The sequence below is a fragment of the Pterocles gutturalis genome, unplaced genomic scaffold, assembly GCF_000699245.1.
Source record: "Pterocles gutturalis isolate BGI_N339 unplaced genomic scaffold, ASM69924v1 scaffold2719, whole genome shotgun sequence".
NCBI classification, from domain to species: domain Eukaryota; kingdom Metazoa; phylum Chordata; class Aves; order Pterocliformes; family Pteroclidae; genus Pterocles; species Pterocles gutturalis.
This window is the reverse complement of record NW_010130311.1, coordinates 58,069-79,598: the sequence shown is the minus strand read 5'-3', so window position 1 is coordinate 79,598 and position 21,530 is coordinate 58,069. Positions and strand designations below refer to the sequence as shown.

The window sequence follows — 21,530 nt, the reverse complement described above, 5'->3', positions numbered from 1 at the left end:
CATTCCCCATCGCCTCCTCCACACCAGTTTAGCCAGCAGTGGGCATCCACCCCACCTCCATTTGTCCCCCTCCGTGGTCCCTGCCCTCTCAGGCTGCCAACCCTGCACTTCAGCATCTTCTCTCTGACAAGTCTTTCAGCTCTGTCCTCCCGTCCACCCACTGTGGGACCACCCTGTGCCTTGTCTTTCCCCCCCATGGAGCCCCATCCAGCTTGCTCTTCATCAGTTTTTCTACAACTCATCCAGCACATCTCCTAGATTAGCCCCTCCAGTTTTTCCCCAAACCCCCAGCCACTGGACCCTGCCTCCGTGTCCCATTCCTTCCCCTTTTTTTTCCCTCCACCTTACTTTCCTCTAACCTACTCTGAAACCTTTTTCAGACCCTTCGGGCCACTGCTCTGCTGTTGCAAGCGCTCTTCACTGTGTCTCTCCCTCAGCGTGTCCATCTTCCTCACTTGCTCTCTTCTGGTCCAGTTCTTTCAAGTGCAGCAGCTCCCGGCTTGGGACTCGCAGAAAGCCTGACGCCTGCAAAACTCCAGTTTTGTTACAGCTACAGAAAGGAATAAAGCGAGAATTGACTGCTGAAATGTGACACCAATACTGGCCCTGGAATGGTACTGACTTTTTGCTCTTGGGTCAGCCAAGACTGAGGACACACACCTCTTTTGATAGATTGCATCCCCTTCTTCTAGCTTCTTGTCGTCCTTCTGTGCAGGATCTAATTGACCATTTTCTCCCTTCTCATCTGCATCTTTTCTTCTCTAAATCGAGGTTTGTCCCTCATGCCATCCCCTCACATACTGCAATTACTCGCATGTCAAATAAGTGGGACATCTGTGAGGAGAGAAAACAAGCTGAATTCCTTGGTTAGGTTGTTTCCTCTTTTAGGGATTCACTCCCAGTATACATTAGATAGGGTTGTATGCTTCTGCACTTTTGTGAAATTGATGCTCAAAAACACACATCTTCCTAACTGTTGCTGTTTCTTTATTTGTAGGAGTGTAGTTTTCTCATGAAACTGTTAAATGTTTTTCCCAAACTACACAAACAGATGCAAGGAAGTGTGTTCTCATCAAACAGGAACAGTATCCACGCCCACAGCACCACACTGCTTAATTCTGTACACTTCAAGCCACCCCTAAGACCATACAAAAGAACTTGCCTGTATACATTAAAGCCTCTGCACACACAGAATAGAAGGTATCGATCAGGGAACACTCCTCAGGAATGACAGAGCAGGCAGGCACTCCGCACATTCTCAAAGCCATATATGAATACCAACAGGAGATCACCACAGATGTGTCCATTTCTTCTCTTGTTTACTTTAACTATTCATTCCCCCCTGTGGTACATGCCAAGTTTGCAATGTATGGATCACCACAAAAATCATTCCTACTTACTGTTTCTGATACAGTTCAGTAATTGGCCCCTGGGAATGGGAGAGGAAGTTGTAGAAATTCCCCCCCGCTTTATTTTTCAGTCCCTTTTGCAGTAGGTTTCTGGGGTGCAGTTGGGCGGTTTTGCCTTTAGTGTCAGTTGTTTCTATCATCTTTCTTATTAGATTGTAGTCCAGCTCTGAGCGCTTCTCACTCACATGGGGAGTTCTGCATGGGCTTTCTCGAGGTGCAGACCGCTGCAAACTGCGATGTACAAAGCACTTTCTCCTGGCTGGTGGGTTTCTGAAGAAAGGAATGTCACTTCCCCCACCTCCCCCACCCTGCCAACAGCATCTATAATATAGGAAGAAGGCAGAGGGAAATGCTTTATGTCGTTTTTAAAAGTGACCGTGTGTTTATTCAGGTGGGTTCAACACTGAAATTCTGCCACGTCTTAGATAGTGGGAGTAGATGTTTCTGTGCTGCTGCTTGGCTCCTCTGGAGGGAGCTTCCTCGCAGCCACTGAGTTTCCTTAGGAATGTGTTTCTCTTTTTTTTTTTTTTTTTTTTTTTTTTTTTTTTTTTTTTTTTTTGTTAGTGGTGAAAATTGAAACCAAGAGGGAATTATGGACTCAGCAAAAATGTGAGACCTATCAGCCTACCAGCAAACAGGGTTAAAACATAAGGCATAAGAGAAATCAGGCATTTGACGAAAGTGCAGCTGAGATTTCCCTTTGCATTTAGTGCTGGCTGGGCTGGCTGGGAGCGCATAGGTTTGGGACAGCTGGGAAGGGCAGCTGGCAGAGTTCCAGCGCTGGGACACTGAACAGCAGCACAGCAGCAAGAGCTCATGTTAGGGCTGAAGTTTGTTTTTGGTGTAGTCTTCCCTCTTTGTGAAATGGAAGGGTGCCTTTAAGGGATGCAAGTAGAAGAGTGCATGTGTATGCATACTTGTGATTCTTGCTCAGTTTTATATGTGCACTTCCATAAGCTATTTCAAATGTGAGGTGGAACTCTGTCGCCTACACATCAATATTGTGAATGGGTTGATCTGGATCTTAGCTTACAAGGGAGAAGATTTTAGCATTTCACAAGTACTTAAGACTTTTATTTTCTCTCTCACTCTTCCTAAATATGTGTGTACATACTATATAGTTTATAAAAATGCAATATATATAAAATTAAATATATAAATGCATACACATAGAACTACATATGTATTTGGCACATGCAGTTGTGAATGAGAATACGTACTTCACAAAGTATCTCTAATGGGGTTTAAAGTCGGTTTAAAATTGGGTACATACAATCACATAGTACATTAGGACATGATTGTTGAGCAAGTACCTGCTCTTTGCTTTAACTTTGTAACACCATCAGGAAGATACATAATTGTAATATTTTCTTCTGTGCTGCTAGGCAAAAAAGCTATGTAAACACCATGTAAACATGGTCTGTGATGATTCCTGCCCAGCAGCCACAGATTAGCATCAGTAGTTGCTGTGAGCTTAATCCCACACAGGAACAACAGTATACGTTCATGCCTTGTCAGCTTTATGAACAGAGGAGGGGGAAGGGAAAAAAAGAAGTTGTCTTTTGGGCTTACAATCATCATCTACGCTATCTGCAACAATAACAGACTTTTAAAATTTAAAAAAAATGTTCATAGTGATGCATCTAGTAGTAAAACTGCAAAGAATTATATCAGTTTTACTGTACCCTTGTATCTGCTGAGATTGTGGTTTCAGTAGAGGTAAGTTTCAGAGCATAGAGGCTGCAGGAAAGTTCATTGACAAAAACTGGGAAACTTTGAAGTTGTTTTTTTCCAATTACCCTTTTTTCTTCTTTCCTCTTTTTTCTATCCCTGTTTAGGCTAATAACCTTCCAAAAGCTATTGCAGCAGCTCACACATTTCTTCTGAAGCATCCAGATGATGAAATGATGCAAAGAAATATGGCCTACTATAAGAGCATACCTGATGCTGAGGAGCATATTAAAGACTTGGAGACAAAACCTTATGAGGTATGCTTTTGATTCAGAGTCTGATCTTTCGGAACTGTTCTATTACTTCTCTTACTGTGTGAGATTCAAGGATCTCATTTACTTACGTGTTCTCCCTCCCTTCCCACTCTCCTTTCCCTCTCGCTCTCTTCCTCAATCATCTTTTTTCTGCCTCCTTGATACATTCAGTATTCTCACCTCTCTTGCTTTTCACTGTTCCATATGTCACAGCAGATCGTCACTGCTACTACATGCAGATCACTCCTGGAGCATTAGAGTTATTAGAGTTATTAGAGTTATTAGAGTTATTCTAATGCACAAAGTTGTAGCGATGCAGCTTAAAATAACTAGGGCATTTGGTGTTAAGATTCCATTGCAAATCTCTCTCAAGACCTATTCTTTAGAATCACACTGTCCCCTCTGCCCAGAAGGCTTTTCTGTCAATCTGAAATGGAATTACGTACTCTAGTAAATACCTGGTAAAATCCATTAGCCATCTGTTTTTGTTGTCCTCATACTAATTGGATAACAGTTTATATAGTAACCAAAAAATGCCGAGACATCATTTACTGTCTTTGAATTTACACACAACTTTCCATAGATCAGTTACTGCTGGTTTTCATTCCTGCCAATTTGTCAGAATCTCTTTGTCAGGGCTGTGAGAGCATACAATGGCGACAATTGGAGAACGTCTATCTCGGACATGGAACTGGCTCTTCCTGATTACTTCAAAGCCTATGATGACTGTATAGCAACCTGTGAAGGCTCCCGAGAGATCAAAGATTTTAAAGACTTCTATCTCTCCATTGCAGGTGAGTAGTTAGGAAACAGGAAGGAAAGGTGTCCCAAAAGTGCATTTCAGTTTATTGGTGGGATTGGCTGTCAAAGTCCTGCTCCTCAGTTTGCAGTGTGAAATGCACATGGTGCCAGTAACATAGTTTTCTCCCAGTAGCATAACTGAGCACTGTCAGAAGCTGTGGGCTGACACTTCACTCATTCTGGGATATCTGGGAACTTAAACATTTCTGACTGAAAGTTGTTCTGTAGTGAGTAGCATATTCATGTCTGTCTTCTCTTTTAGAACATCCAAGCTGCAGACACAAAATGTGGCCATCTCTAGAGGTTTATTTTGCAACCACCTGCTGTATTTCTCTGTGACACAGTTGTACTCAGCAGTGCATGGACCTTATTCATGCAATAATTTAACAAAATCGCAGAGGCTCTCAAAATTTTTTAAAAAAAGCACTGTTAAGTTCACAGTTAGGAAATAATGCGATACTCCAAAACACTCTGTATAAAACGTACCACCACAGACTGCCTGTAGGTGTCAGTGAAACATAACTGCATAGTTCCCTGGAATTTCAGCTTTGATACCTTTCAATTCCAGACCAAACTGTTTTTTACAGAAGGGCTGAGTACCAGTACTTGATATGTACTTCAGTTGTAGATGCACAGTACTTCCAAGCAGCAAGATCCAGATGCACAAGACCCAGAAGAGCATTATAAGGCCAAGTTTTAATGGGTAGCTAATGGGAGGGGTTATAACAATTCACTGTGCACTGTCCATATCCTGTGGTGTTGTTCTCTTCCTTCTAGATCATTATATTGAAGCCCTTGCATGCAAAGTGCAGTGTGAGAGTAATCTAACGCCCATTATAGGAGGCTTTGTTGTTGAGAAATTTGTGGCCACCATGTACCATTACTTGCAGTTTGCTTATTATAAATGTAAGTAGTGATTTAATGTGCTTAAATAACGGGATGATGTGGGACAGTTTCCATTCATAATGTTTTCTTTCTAGTTATAATGCTTTAGAATGTAAATAGTGGCCTCCAGAATCTGCATTTTAACCTGTTCTGGGACAGAAAGTCTGAGCTGCCTGATGTCTTTTTGTCCCTGTGTAATTGTAGTTAACAGACATGGGAGATGAACATCATGTATAGAGCCCATGCTCATAAAATTGTCCATGACAAAATAAATTGCTGAACATAAGTCCCATGAGGGCTGGATTTTGCCCAGGACCGGCCCCTCTGTTTTAAATTAGGCGTGATTGTGACTGGTCTCCACTTGGGTGTTGGAAAAATGAGGCAGTTACAGAGTAAGTGTGATCTGATCCATTGCTGCCCTTCATTCTTTATGATACCCACTGCCAGCACAAGTTGCTTACACTTTTCAGAGTTTCATACAAATGATAAACGTTCATGCAAATGATCGATGTTCATTGTATGTATTTTAGATGTTTCAATGATACAACAATTCTTGAAGTATTGAAGAATTCTTTTATAAGAAACTCATATATAACATTCCCCAGTGGGGATCGCCAAGTTGTGGGCTGATACCTCACTCATACTGGGATACCTGGGAAGGACATTTAGTTAGGATTTTAATAGAAAACCATCAGAAGAAAGTCAGTCCCCATTTTTGAATCATGGCCTTCCTTGTTTCACAACACAAAAATAGCATATCCTTTCTGAGAAGCATTTTTGTTTTCTGTGCAGCTGGTGGGGAGTTAGAAAATGCATCCTGTTTCCATGTGAGTTTTTCAGAGCTTAGATAATAGTAGGAATTTGTTCATTTACCTTATCTGGATTTTTTTTGTTTTTGTTAATTAGTGAATGACATGAAGAATGCAGCTTCTTGTGCTGCTAGTTACCTTCTGTTTGACCAAAAAGATGAAGTAATGAAACAGAACATGGTCTATTATCAGTACCACAAAGACAAATGGGGACTTAAAGAAGAGGATTTTCAGCCCAGATCGGTAGGTGAATTACTTAAAATGCCTTATATACATGTTTACATATTGCCCTGAAACTCAGTGGGTCAATGGTTGGGAGAAATGAGGTTATCTTTTGGTTCTGGAGTTAAACACATACTATTTTATTCCAACCGTATAGAAAGTTGTACAGAGAGATGTCCTGTGTAATGTAGACAGTGAATGCCGTTACAGTTCTTCCCTTTGTTTTAATATACTTTTTAATTCAATAGGTTATAATATGATATATTTTTAATTTAATAGGATATAATATAATATGATGACAAGAAAATTTATGCTGGTACTTGTGTGCCACTTATGCATATTTATACCTTTATCTACCTCCATAAATAAAGCATCTGGCCCCTAAAATCTCCTGATGAAAAGATCACTCCAGTGACATTTGGGCTTTTGATAATCACTTCTTATTTGCCAACATGAGTTGCCCACCTGCTTTTTTTTCAGCTTCCGTGGGCATTGAGTTGTGTCTGGATATGATAACCCCAGCTAAACTTGCTTTCCATTTACTCCATTTAGAGCATAGTTGGGTAGACGAGGACAGGAAAGGGCTCAGGACCATATTTCATCTAATTATCTCAGTTGGTATACTTGCCTTCCTCCCAGACCAGCCAGCTCAAGTCAAAAATACCACTCCATTTGAGTTAAGCAGTTTTTATTTGTGGACAGCTGTGGAGTTATGTGCAACACAGCTTATCTGCATGCTGGAAAGCCAGGCCTGCCCGGAGACAGAAGACAGCAAACATGCATTTGGTTCTTTCAGGCAGCAGCAGCAGCGAGTCTGAGCTCACAGCCGAAAGGGACCACTCCTTTCTCACTGCTTTTGGGAACAGAACTGTGCTTTATAGCCTTATTGGAGACAATATTTGGCGGTGGTGGGAGTGAGGGGTAGCAACAGTAGAAAACTGCAAACCACAGACAGATTTGGCATACATGTGCAGAGAGGACAGAACAAAGGCCCTACACATGAACTCTGAATGTTTCATTGATAACTTGTCAGGAGCTGGGGACTACAGATAATTTAATTTTAAAATACAAAATATGAAATGCATACAGCTGTATTTTCTTCTGCTTTGATCCATGTAACTCTGAAAAGAACTTGTTTGCTGTCCTAATCACTTTCCATGAAAACCATAATGCCTCTGGTTTATTTTCACAAAGTGGAAGGGGGTGACAGCAGCATTTGGCTCTGGTGCTAAGTTTTAGATGTTCTTGTGAAAGAGGAAGTCTCCTGTTTTCCTCCTCAAAAAGGGTTAAATGGGATAATCAAAGTAGATTACTGTTGGTATTCACAAATGTGAGAGTAAGTGGCTGAGCTACACTGTGCTGTCCGGGCAAACAGCCGGGGAAGCGAGGAGGGACAGGTGGGTAGGTGACCTTGCAGAATTGCCCTACCCCAGACTCGGGCTGGGGTGGTGAGTCATTATCATGAAAAAGAGCTTAGCGTCTCTTTTTCCCAGAACTGCCTGCCGCCCTACGCCAGCACACAGGGAGACAGAGGCTTTCTCGCATCCAGAGCCCGCTGGAATGCAGGCACCGGCTGCTGCTTAGCTCTGGCAGCCTCCTTCCTTACTCGCAGACTCGCCAATGCTTTGAAACATGAGAAAGAGGAGAGCGCTTTGTTCTTCTCACACCGATGGAGCCGGTGCTTAGAAAGATCCACAGAAGACATCGGATATGCTGCTTGCTGTTCTGCTGTTTGCTTTCTCAGACCTTATAACCCTCGCTCCGGGATCTACCTTCTACTAAGTCTGGGTCAGACCTCACTGGAATAATTGCAGGTGACATGAGATGACACTCCCCCGTCTTGCTACCCTAAATTAATATAGAAATTTTGTGATTTTTTGATTAGGAGGCAGTTCGATACCACAACATAACCACACTCCAGTTGGAAATGTATGAATTTGCAAAGGAACATCTGATGGATGATGATGAGGTGAGTTTTCTAGAAAATAAATTGTGGTCAAAAAAAACCAGCAATCACCTTAAAGTGAAGATGGTACACAGATGGAATTCCAGGATTTAGCTAATAGGGAAAAATCTTCTTGTAACCATGAACAATTTATCATAATTTTTTTCTTTTGTAAATGGAATATGAGACACAAACCCAAAGAACATCATGTACCATTTAAAAAAATATGGGACGGTACTAACACAAGGGTCAATATAATGCACTCAGCCCACAAAAGAAATCCGCTTTGCAATCTATAACACCAGGGGGCAGAGGAGTAGTATATATATGTATTTAGACCAAATGTTTTTCAGGTTCTTTTTTCTGAAATGTTGTTTGAATTAAAGATCCTTATAATTTTGTCCAGAAGTAACCACCTGAATTGTATTTTTTTTTTCAAAAGGAAGTCTTGTTATCTGTTATTTTTTTCTGCACAGTAACACTTTGGTCACCCAGTCTTGCTTCTTAAATGTTTGGAATTCATGGCCAAATAACCTGTAATGACTACTATTAGATTGTAAATACATAAAGATTTTTTTTTGTGCAAGAAAAGTAGCTAAATTGTTGAAAGGGCATTTCTTTGTCTCCCACAACTGAAATTAAAGTATAAATCATGGAGCCTTTGGATTGCCTTTTATTTTGCTTTGCTTTTGGAACCTTTCATTTACAGGTTTAAAAACTCTTCAAATGATGGAGTAGTTCGTTGCTGGCATTGGCAAAGAGCTATGTTCAGTTATGGCATCGGGCTGAGTACTTGTAATGACCACTGCTGAGGTCTTCTTTAGTTAGAAAAGAGAAAGGTGGTTTATGTTAAAAAATAAAATCACCTTTGCAATTTCTCTGTTATCCAGCACGTAGGGAGAGATAATGTTTTATAGTGGAGAAGTAATGACATGCCTGCGCTGCCTTCGGTATGGTAGTGACCTGAAAGCAACTCGATATGTAAAATTCCATTGCAGGGTTACCAGACTTTAGGAAGACTTTCCATTGTGATAAAACTCTGTGAAAGACAGTTTAACAAGCTTGTTATAAGGTTAAGCTTAGATGAGGACTAGTCTGTATGGATTTCCATTAGGGTGTGAAATACCTGAACACTTTTTTATATTCCCTTGTTGGTTTGTGCTTTGCCCATAATGTTTTCTTATGTCAGACATAGACTTAATTTGTCATTTTTTCCTCTTTCACATCTGCTGCTTCAAAACATGGGGATGAGTAATTAAGGAAGGAGAGAAGCAGTTCATTGTGAGGGCTTCCCCGTATGTTGTTACAGGAAGGGATTACAGAAACAATCTTCAGCCTCAAGCACTGTGTATAGAATAAACAAGCATTCATTTGCTGGCATGCATTCCTGTAGCCCATTTCAGCAAAGCAATTATAAGTGACCTTGCAATATGCAGGAGGGAAGTACAGTGGAAACATCAATTAAACTTTTGGGGAAGTGTCAAGGAAGTCCCATCACACTGGATTACATGTTTGGGTTATACAACCAAAATTACTGCCCCAGATATCCCCACCCCACACTCTTGTTGTATTAGGAAAGGTATCATTCTCCTCTCCTGGGGAAAAGCTGGACAACTGGAGTGCCCTCCCTTGGTAGGGCTGAAGAACCTGGGAGGGATGGAGCCTGTCCATGCCTCTGGCTTGGCTCTGGTATTTGGTAGTGAACTCATAAATCCCTGGCTACCAGAAGTTCTCTTTGGCTGCAGGAGCCTTCCAGGGAGTCCAGGCAGAGCAGGAATAGCACCGAGGTAAAATGGCCACCTTGCGGTTTCTGCTCTATGGGCAGGACGTGGTAGTGTAAGGTGAATATTTTTTAATATTTTTCCTGGCATGGATAGAAAAGTTTATTCTATAGAAACTGATGAAAAACCCAGATAAAGTGTTACAGTAAAAGCTTTATTAAAAATTATGTTTAAGGATGGAGGCAACCTCTCTTTTGAGTGCACTCTTTTTACTTAAACCATGTGCTTCTTGGGCCATAGGCCACGCCTTTTGTGAGTTTCTGTGGTCCATGTTTGCTCACTGTGAAGTTCCTTGTGGGCCAACAAGGTCATAAAATAATCTGTGGAAAAAAAATAACTATCTTTCCTTGAGCGAAGCAAAAAGATTGATGTGGCAACAGGATTTCTTCCTATGTGAATATGTTGTTATTCCCAAGTAGAGAATCTTACTTTATTCAGACTTCTCAGTGCTCCTGTATCCCAGATCATCCATGTGTCTTTTTAAATCCCATTAGCAAAGCGAGTGAGAACATGTGGTTTCTCCCAGTAATACATTTCAGTAATCGCAGAGGCTGCAACATGCAGTAATGATTTTTGCATATGTCACTACAAGAAATACTGTCTTGTTCGTGTTACTCTCTTAATGTTTTTCCACAAGGAAATTAAAAACTCAAGTTCAAGCATTAAACACAGTAGAGGTGACAGAGAATACTAGTGCCAACCAGCTATAAATTACTTTTCTTAAAAGTAATTATTATTAAATATCCTTACAGTTTTCCACAGTGAAGTTAAAAGAACATTACACAGTGATGTCATCTTAGTTGGCCATGGATAGTCAAGCTTCTTGACTCCTGTTCAAATGTGTAATGCATAAAGGCTATAATGGATATAACTCCTAGTATTGTGCAGATTTAAATACCAAACTGAAATGCTGTTAGGAGCCAGATACGCAGCTAGTGTAGATATAACTTCAGCATTACGCTAATTATATGAGACATGTTTCTGGTCCAAAAATTCCATGTTCCTGAGGAATTTATTTTCAGGGATAGCGACTTAGCTGTTCTAAATTACAGAAGAACCACAAGTATTTGGCTAGGATGATCCTACAATGTGATTTTCATTTCAGTACTTAATCAGTAGGTGAAAAACTGTTGGAAACTTTGACCTGCTTTTTTGGCATCTTATTCTTTTTATTTGTATATAATGTGTGTGTCCAGTTGTATAGCAGCTGAAATTCAAATGCTCAGATGCTAAGTGTGATGCAAAGGGCAATATGTATTGAACTAACACGACTGGTGGAAGGAGAAGATATGGAATAGCACCAAAGCGCGAGGGCCCAGTGGACTACTGATAGCAAGTAATGATCTGAAGTCAGCCTATTTTTCTGTTCAGGAATTACTAACAACATATTTTCAGCTTTATTAACTCACTTTCTGCATATGTTCAAATGATTTCTACAAGTTTACTCATACCAGCAAGCTGTAAATGCTGACCTATAAACCCTACCCTGCCTGTGACCTCAGACCAACACAGCTACAACAGCACTGCTATACTGGGAAGAGCTGGTGGCAGCTGTTTCAGAGAGAGCTGGCAGCTAATTGCCATTCTTATAGTCCCTGTTCGACATATACTTCTTTAAAGAAAAAAGAAGAGTGATTTTTTTCATCATCATTTCCTAGTGGAGATGCTACCCATGTGGCTGGCCCTCCAGAAGCTTTCTGCTTTCCCCTCATACATTTTTACCATTGGATGTGTATCTTGGTCAAAGGTGTTCCTCCTTCCATTTCAGCCACCTGCCATGGCAAGCTGTAAGCATGGCTGGGCTTAAATGGCAGGATGTCCCCAAGTTACAGGTACTGATATTAGGAGGAATTTTTACCTGCCCAGGTTTTCTTAAGCTTCTGGGTGCAGCATAAAGCAGCCAAGAGAGCATAAGCAGAGCTCAGAAACAAAGCCAGTAGAAGGCTTCTGTTTTCAGTGCAATGGGAGCAGCGTTGAAGTTGCTCTGAAACTGGGTTGACTCATGTTTTATAGGCATTCTAAAAATGTTAAGAGGAAAGCACATTTATTAGATTACTGTAAAATACTACTGTAATAACTGCAGTGTACTGCAATCTCCCATAGCATATGAGAACAGTTACACATTCAGAATATATCATTAAAAAATGAAATGGAAAAATATTTGAGAAAATAAGTTAATATACATGTAAAGAACAACTAAGCTCTTTTAATATTAAAAAAAAAAATACACTAAAAGCATGTGACAGTGGGTCACACTGTGGACCAAGCATCTGAAAAATAAACAAGTTAATGGCCAAATAGTTTTTCTGCACAAAGAATTGAGGGGGTTTTTTTCCCCCTGCTAGAATGCGAGGAATGCCCAGCCTGGTCTGTACTGCTCATGGAGGATCTGGGAGGGCTTTGAGGTGGTTCCAGTGAACTCGCGTGTTTTAACTGAAGGTTAGATCAAGGAACTTTTTCTTGGTCAAAGGCTGAATAAACCTTTCAGGCTGAGCCACTCATTGACACATACCTTACTGTTATCCCAAAATAATATCACCCTCCCCGTCCTCCCCAAATCTGGCTGGCGGGTGGGCTGTGTGGTGTGCACTTGCAGGTTTTATCAGGCCCACAGAGCACAGTCAGCCATATCGAACCTTCTCCTTCTCTCTTGCAAGATGTTTGTTCATCCTTGAACAAAATCTGCTGGTTTTCATGAACCTTACTCTTTGTCGCTGCTCCCATTCGTTACTCAAATTAGTTACCAAGGCTACAGGGCAGCCCTGCAACCTCTCCCACTACCACAACCTTGCCACCTACACCCAGTACATAAGGGAATCAAATCTCTTACCCTCACTGTTGAACAAGTTTCCAGTCATTAAGATCTTTCAACTTTTGGCAAAATCTGAATTTTTTGCTGTGAAGGACACCCCGAGGGACATTTTGTGGGATAAATATTTTCCTTCTAGGTCATAGATTATAAGGAGACAGAGATCCAGCCAATTCTTGCTCTGTGTATTGTCTCGTAAGGCTCAGTTTGTTGGATGAGTTAGGATAAAGGCTGTTTCTTATTCATTCACTGATAATCACACATGAAAGCATGTCCGTAATAATATTTCTCAGTAGATCTTAATTAATTCTAGAACACTGTTATTTTAATATTCTCTGTTACTTCCCTGAAGAACAGGCTATCCCACAGCAGTGCATATGGAGTCCCTACAGAAAAGGCCATCAGCAGAGCTGCATGGAAAGTATGGCTTATTGCAAGAAAGTTATTTTTTTCCCAGAACTTTTCCAGTCCACACTGAGAAGGGACAGAACAGATTGTAGGTGGAGGCAAGGACCCATGAATGATTACTATTTGTTACACAGAAGGCAATGCTTAGTCTTTGCAGCCAACAGCAAAGCGTCTGGGTCTGTCAGCGAGCAGTACAACCGCTACATGTTTTTAAATGCTGCTGTTGAAAGAAAAGTTGGTGCTGGACCATCAGTCTCAAGTGGGCCATAACTAAGCCATGTATTGGTAGCTTTTCCTCTTTGCTCTTTATTTTAATAGCTGCCTAGGAGTCTCCAAAGTACAGATGTTTCTTCTAAGAGAAGAAGTTTTGTATGCGTGGATGTGGCATTTAATATTGCACAAGGAACGGCCGGCAACAATCCCTGGCCCAATGTGTACCTTGGTCTTGGACACTCGGCTTGTGGTAATAAGTGAGGAGTTCTGCATTTTTCTCCTTTTTAGGACTTATTTTTCAAATGCTCTAGCTTCAGTTATAATAGAGCACCAATTTGTATTCAACTCCCTGAGCTGGCAGGCAGGGACAAAGAGCAGAATAACCTTCCCACAATCCACACCTTGAATCCTGTGTTCAGTTTTGGGCCCCTCACCACAAGAAGGACATTGAGGGGCTGGAGCAGGTCCAGAGAAGGGCAACGAAGCTGGGGAAGGGTCCGGAGCACAGGTCTGATGAGGAGCAGCTGAGGGAGCTGGGGTGTTTAGTCTAGAGAAGAGGAGGCTGAGAGGAGACCTCATCACTCTCTACAACTACCTGAAAGGAGGGTGTAGTGAGGTGGGTGCTGGCCTCTTCTCTAAAGTAACAAGTGATAGGACAACAGGAAACGGCCTCAAGTTGCGCCAGGGGAGGTTTAGGCTGGATATTAGAAAAAATTTCCTCACTGAAAGAGTGATGAGGCATTGGAACAGGCTGCCCAGGGAAGTGGTGGAGTCACCATCCCTGGAGGTGTTCAAGAAACGTGTAGATGTGGTGCTTAGGGACATGGGTTAGTGGGTTGGGTGGTGTGGGTTGACGGTTGGACTTGATGATCCTTGAGTTCTTTTCCAACCTTAATGATTCTATGATTCTATGATCTCACTAGCCTGGGTTATCTTGTTCAGAATTGACCAAGAACTCTGTTTTTAAATTATTTTTTATTATAATCTGCCTACTCACATACTCTCTTTAAAGCCTTCTTGAATTACTTACTCTGTACTGCAGTGCAAAACCTGTTCTTTCTGTTTGTCCCTCTGTTCAGTTGTTAATCAGAAGTGAGGGTGCTCAGTTTGCATATCTGATAGATAATTAGAGGCTCCAGCTGATCAGATGAGCTCCTCTGATTCTTCCTGCCGCTCACACCAGTTGGGGAGCATTCCCCTGCTGCTGTTCAATATCATGCCTCCCATATTTCAGGCTATACCTGTCCCATCATTTCCCTTGCTGTCACTCCGAATTTTCTGCTGACCATCCCTGCACTGGGAGAGGGAAGAGGTTGGTGGCACTGGGAGGGAGGTCATGGGGTGCCAGCTGATACGTACGTGACCTCTAACACCAACCAGGAGGCAGTGGCTGTGGACCAAGGGCCAGCTTGCTAAGGAGGATGTGCTTCGCTGTGGCTGACCAAGCTGTCCATGTGTGTGTACTTTCCAGTTGCTGGCTGCCTATCAGCCATGTACTGGTCTGGTGGCAAATCCTGTTCTTCTCTGAGCTTAGTCAGACTTCACATAATGATTTACCAGCTACCAGCCAGACAGCAACGTCACACTGTGGGGCATACATTGCTCAACTCTGATTTATATCGGCACTGTGTCTGAGCAGCATATTTATGTCACCTGCGTTAGAGCTGGGTGGCTGTTGTCCCCTGCAGTAGCTGGCAGCAGAAAGAACTACGGTTTGGAAGTGACTTTGCATGTAAATTTTGCTGTCTTTCCTGTTAAGGTAGATAGGAACCACAGAGCATACCAGGTAACAGGAGGAACTCTGTCACACTGACTGCTTAAATCATATCAGAGAACCATTTCCAGAATTCGGGTCTGCAGGCCAGCATGAAATTATCAGATAGCAGCGGGCAGGAGGCTTTTTCCCTGGAATGAACACCTGTGAAATATTTGCTTCAGTCCTGCAGAATGCCTGGTGCAGGATAATGGGGCAAGGACAGTAATCCACCTGGTCGTAGCCACTATTGTGACAATGTGAGCAGCTCTTCTGACATAGCATTATCGCCTTTTCATTAGGATGCCAACCACAGTATGGACACCTAGCAGATGTTTTACATTCTGACTGAGAAGGCGCAGGCAAAAATATTTTAACTACAGGTTTTCTTTGTCTTTAACTGTAATGTGGAGGGTTTTATGTTTTCAAAGATAACCAACATACCAAATAACCAATTATTCCATTGCATTGCAGCACATTTTCTGTATATATGTATTTTTGGCAACTGTTTTCATATTTTTGCCATATTTCAACCTCTCTTTCTACACAGTACTTCTCAATAGACCACAAAAGCTTTGTCGTACCTTCTTTTAGAGATAATTACAGGCACTGGAGATTTCAGATTTCAGTCAAATTTATCTCAAATACTGTTGCTTTTAAACATCCTTTTCCGTTTAAAACTTGGGTTTCTTACGTGTTTCTGGATTTGGAAACATACTAGGAGAAAAAAACCTGAATTCTGTCTGGATCTCCTGTGTCTTCTGAAATATCCTACCTTACTAATGAGCGTGAGAGTAATAGGAATTAAGTTCCCATATGGTTGAGTTGCCAAAGGCACAATATTGAAACCCCCTTGCCTTCCTGATGCTTAATTCTGGGTCATCCAGTCCCATGTTGATGCCTTTCACCCTTCCTCTCAGGCTCTTACCTTTGGAGGGTTGTCTTTGCAGGTAGACCAAAGAGAGGATTCCTTTCTAATACATGTTGTTCTTTTATTAAACTATGATCCTGAGCTGTAGAAGAATCAGTCTGAATTAGATCTGGGACCCCTGCATCAGACACCTGTATACCCAATCTCATAGTTCCTTTCAGAGACACCCAGATTTTTCTGCCCACACTTCTAGGAGCTGTGCTAGAAAACTTGACCCGAAGTCCTCTCTCTGTGCTTCTGTATCTCCCAACTGCTTGCATAGTGACTGTTGGACCTCGTGGCTGTTTTCTTCATGTGCATTTGTGAAGTGGTATTGAGTTCCTCCCACGGTTGGGCTCCTCAGGCAATCAAAATACTTCTAACAAAGGAAACGTGCAGAAATGTTGAATTCCTGATTTTCCAATTGCCAGACTTCCTGCAACCAGGAAGACAAGTAGGGAATATGAAAGCGCTAGTGGTTTTTTTTTTTTCCTTATGCTTTTATTGAATTGGATACTTAGATGTTTTGAACAAATTCAAAGCAAAATAAATTCCCATCCTTCAGGACTTGCTAAAACCACTTCACAGTTGCAAAAACTCAGCAGTCTTTTAAGATGGAACTGTGAGCAGGGAACAAGAGCAGCAGTTATTTCAGCCAGCTTTCCTCCCACTTTTGTTTTTGTTTGCTTGCTTCTCATTATTTCTCTCCTTGCTAATCACACTTCTGAAAAATGTGATGTTAATATTTTTAATCACCATATCCCTAATACAATTGTTGTATTCAAAATAGACAAAAATTCAACATTTCTTCTTATTGTTTTCACTGACAGAGGTTTTAATGCCCTTTCCTCACCAGAACAGAAAACTCTAAAATTTTGAGCCTCAAACTGTATGTGTCTGGAAGATGCTGTCTTCCTAAGGAATACCTTTCTAGACAAAAATGTGCTTAAAATTTAATTAGGATTGTAAAATACTGTTTGCATTCTTCATTGAGCAGACTCTGAAGCTTAATACAGTTCACAAAGACTTGGAATGGGGGCTGAAGGGAAGAGGGAAAATTATCATCCAAGCAAGGATGACTTGTTTCAGCATAACAGTTATAAACTCTCATTATTTTAAATATGAGAATGAGTAAGAGCTGATCAGATTTTCCAGCAGAGTATTCTTCTATCAGAAAGTGACATTTGCTTTTGAAAAAACCTAAATGGCACCTCAAGACCTTTTTAGAACCTGTAAATATAATATTTTCTGGTCTGAATCTAAATGCAATGTTATTTGTTTCCAGTATGGAAAACATTTGAGTATCTCTGGTTCTTTACATTTTTGCTGCATTGAAGCATGGCATGTGAAGATCTGGGGGTGAAAATGAAGAAGGTGTGTGTTAAAGGCTGTAACAGAGGACATAAATGGTTTGAGCAGACAGACACAAAGTTATGATTCTGAAAAACACTTCTGCTTTGAATTTTGAAGCTTTTTAAAATTCCTTAATGTTTTGTGGTATTTTAACAATTTCCTAATTTAACAGGTGCTTTAAACACTTATGTCTCTACTTTCTAAGTTTGAGAATTTAATTCTCTATTTAAATACTTGGAAAAGTACGAGAGGATTTACTGTGAAGTAGAGGTCTTCCTGGTTTGTATGTCACTGCAAGTACCAGTGCTACCCCTGTGTGGGCCATTTACGTGCATTTTATAGGTTTGTTGTGCTAGCTTCTTTAAGAAGGATGTTAAAAAATGTGTAGACACCTATTATAACAGTTTATGTTTTGATTAAAATGGTTAAAATTTTCCACTGATTTTTCAGTACAGAGTTAACTTGTTTCTGTTACATTTAATCCTTTCTAGGGTGAAGTTGTGGAATTCCTTGATGAGCTGTTAGAAGTAGAGGAAAAGAAGGAATCCTGATGAGTGAAATCACCACGAAGTATTTTACAAAAGTGAAAACTCACTATTGCTCCTTACTATTGTTTTTGGTCACCTGTAGTTCCAGTTAGATATACCTCAAAGCTGCCCGTTTAAGCTACACCTTGTGTCACAAGATCCACTCCTGAAAGGTCACTTCCATGCTGCACGGACTCTTCGGTGAGCATGGCTTTTGCCTGTGCATTTACAGAATTGGTGCTTTTGGGTTTTCCTCTTGAGCTTTCTTTTTTTTTACACAAACACAACAAAGCAGACTGTTTGTATTATCTGGGCTATCACTAAGGTCGCTCATTTCAGTGCTGTTCTACTAACAGTACAGCTAAATTCCAAAGAACTTTTTTCAATTATGAACCACAGAAGACATAACAGTTCCTCTAGACTTTCTATGTATTGTATTATTTATGTATGTCTTTTTCTGTGATGATGGATAAAGTGATACTGAATCCCAGTGCTCCTGAAAGATGTTAAGATACATTTAAATAGCTGAAGTAAGATGATTAACAAAGCACAACTAGAGCTTTTGTAAAAATTGCTTAAAGAATTCTGTAAGCAGTGTTGATCTTTATTAAATTAAATTCCATGATGTGAAACTGAGGTCACTTAAAACTGAATAATAAATAATCCATTCTTCCTACCAATTCTTACTCTTTCTGTTGAAATAGCTTGTGGTTCCTGTGTGAGGTGGGGCCAATCTTGTATAGAATAATGATGGTCAATGTATTTATTATTCTCTTCTGTAGAAAACAGCTTGCATTTTTTTTTTCTGTCTGGTGGGACTATCTGCATAGTTTTAATCCAAAAGTAAGTACAGTGGAGACTGAGGCAATTATAAATGGACTAATGAAAAATTCTTGCATGTGAATTCCTGATGTTTTTATTAACTCTATAGCAGAGTCCTATACAGAAGAACTTTGAAGGCCCAAAAAAATACTGTGTTAGAGATGAGTGGTGAATTAGTGCACAAGACTCCTGAAGAGCAGAAATCCCACTAACCTCAGAGGAGGAGGATTCAGGATTTCATCCTTTGCTTTCCTCTTTAAGGACCAAGTCCTGTGAGTGGTTTCATCCCACTTACTTCAAGGGGAGACAAGAGCATTCAGTGCCTTTATGACTGAACCCTAGTTCATCTGAATGGAAGCAAATTGCAAAACCAAAATCTGCTTTAGGTTTTTAAAAAGGCAAAACATGATCTACGCTACCTTGCTGAGCTGGTGCCGCTATAGCTTATGTATGCTGTAGAAGTATAGTGTCTACACTATTGAGTGTCTACAGAGAACAAGAAGGGGAATCCACAGAATCAGGTTTAAGTGTCCTCTGGCCTGAAACAACCCAGAATTATTTCTTTCCAGTTAAAGAACTCTCTTCCCCTCTCTGGCGCTAATTGTCGGAGATTGGTATGATCTTTTTTAAAGAACTATGTGGTAAAATATTGTAATAATTTAATTCCACCAGTAAAACACTGAGCACCAGAGCTAACTTGTTTCATGATTCATTTGACTTCCGTGAGTTACGCTGGGGATACATTTAGCACCTACCAACCCTAATTTTTCCTCTTCATCAAACAGTTATTCAACCATCGCAAGTCTCTTGGGTGTTATCAATTTTCTGGTGAGCTTGTGATTCTATCTTCAAGGCTTCCTTAGCTGATCTCTTTTAATGTTCAGTCATTTCCTCAGCTCTTGATGTTACAGCTCAAATCCCCTGCCATTGTGCCTTCTCAGGTGTGGATTTCATTATTTACTAAGATGTCCATTAGCCACTGATTTATTCTTCTTAAGCCTCATTAGGTATGTCTGATGTTCTTTACCGTTCCATTTAACTTGAGGAGGCAACTGATACTCTTGTGGTCTCCTGAAATGGCACCGTGATCCCTTTTTCATTTTGTTCAAGTGTCTGTGGATTTTTTCTGGCTTTCTTAATTTCCACTACATATGGTCCCAAGCCAGTTCAATCTCAATGAGTACAAACAGTTCTCAAACCCTTGTTCTTTTCTAATGAGAAATAGCTCCTCGTTTGGTTCTTCAGTATTTGTTGTGGCTTTTTTTCAGTGTTCTCAGGTTCTTTTAACTGATTTTTCTTTTGCTGCTGCTGTTGTTAATTGCCAACATTTACATGTGACTGCAATAAATCAGTGTCTTTTCTTTTACTTCTCTGATCCTGCCAGCTCTTCTTGGGAGGCTGCGGGAATATGGTTCTTGCCTCTCTTCTGCCATCTTCAATTCTTGCAGTTGTGAGTTTTCTGCCTAACTTGATAGGATACTTAGGTTTCGCCTCCATTTCTTTTTCTGACAAGGCTTACAGGATGATGCTGATGCTCAGGGATGTGTCATTTTGCTGAAGCCACCGTGTTCGTGTCACTGACTTGAATGCCACAGAGGTACCATGTGTCTGCCAGCCCTGTCTGTTGATCTCCCTGATGGGGTCCTGCATGATGGGGAACTGCTTTAAAGCTGGAGATTAAACAGAGTCACCAATTCTGACACACTGAAGTGGATATTTGGTTATGGGAAAAACATGACTGCTTGCTGTCAGGACAATCTTTCTTACTTTAAGAACCAAAGTTTGGGCAAGGGAAGAGATTCACAGGTTGGAAATCAGCATATCTGACAGACTATGCTAAGTATGTCATCTTTTTCAAATTAATACCGGTCTTACTGATAGTCATTTGTGATGGATTACCAGCTTCTTGCTAATTCATCCTCATAAATAGCAATATTTATTAGAAAAGGAAGAAGGGTCATAGCGATTTTTCTCCTCGAAGTTTCATTCTGTCCCCATAAAACAGCATCACAGGCTCCATACTTCTGTGTCTCGGTGACTCCGATAGCCAATAAAGTCAGCTATGAAAAACAAATACTTTTAGAATGATCAGTTCTGGCACATTCAATGGGAATTCAAATGTCCTGCTGGGACCTTTCCTTCACGGCAGTGGTTCTGCAAGCAGATCTTCATTACTTCTGTTGACAAGGCATGAGCCAAAAAGCAAATTCAAATTGTTCCATTTTCCAGAGCTTTACTGCTTTGGAATGCTAAAATATAAAACTAAAAGTTAGTCAGATGCTGTTCACAATTCGCCTGGAAAGCCCATCCGACCAAAGAGATGCCATTGCTTCACACTTGCCAGAAAAAGTTTGAGGTAGAATTAAAGGTGGATCTCCTCAAGACAAGATATTCCTCTGAAAACCCTGTAGCGTGTCCTGCTTTACGAAGCTTTTTCTCAATTCACTGTTGCAATTAATGCCCACTATGTATCTCCACATCCTTTACCATGAATTCTCTTATCTATATTGATAATGACAGCAGACACAGAAAAATCTTTCAATGTCTAGAGAGCCCTCGTGAAAAATGGTTTAAAAGCATGCAAATTTTACAGCTCTGAAAATGAAGTTGTGATGAGACAAAGATTGGTTGGATTATAAAAGTACAAGTGTTTATTATGGCTGGGACTGAGAATAAACAGTTGCCTACATATGCCAGCTACTATGGAAAGATGTTTTTAAATTCTAATGTGAGCTGTAAACCAAAGCTACCTCAGTTAAACAAATTCAATACTTAAACTGTGGGGAGAAGCAGTCGGTGCCAGAGAAAACATTCCCATTTAATAATGTTTGAACATAGAGCTGTGATGCAGTTTGTAGCAAGGCAGTGAGAAAAACCCACAACTAGTCCTTCATTGCA

General features: G+C 40.7%; 1 protein-coding gene across 1 annotated transcript in view; it reads left to right on the top strand.

Moving 5' to 3' along the window:
* CRTAP (cartilage associated protein) overlaps nt 1-18,189 on the top strand; it is a gene marked incomplete at its 5' end in the record, with an annotated part of 18,441 nt that extends 252 nt beyond the window's left edge. The window contains 6 exons of the mRNA XM_010080161.1: nt 3,248-3,397; nt 4,017-4,188; nt 4,973-5,101; nt 5,987-6,132; nt 7,997-8,080; nt 17,775-18,189. Of these exons, the coding sequence (XP_010078463.1) occupies nt 3,248-3,397; nt 4,017-4,188; nt 4,973-5,101; nt 5,987-6,132; nt 7,997-8,080; nt 17,775-17,834 (741 nt within the window). The remainder of the gene's footprint in view (nt 1-3,247; nt 3,398-4,016; nt 4,189-4,972; nt 5,102-5,986; nt 6,133-7,996; nt 8,081-17,774) is intronic.
* Between the last annotated feature and the right edge of the window lie 3,341 nt (nt 18,190-21,530).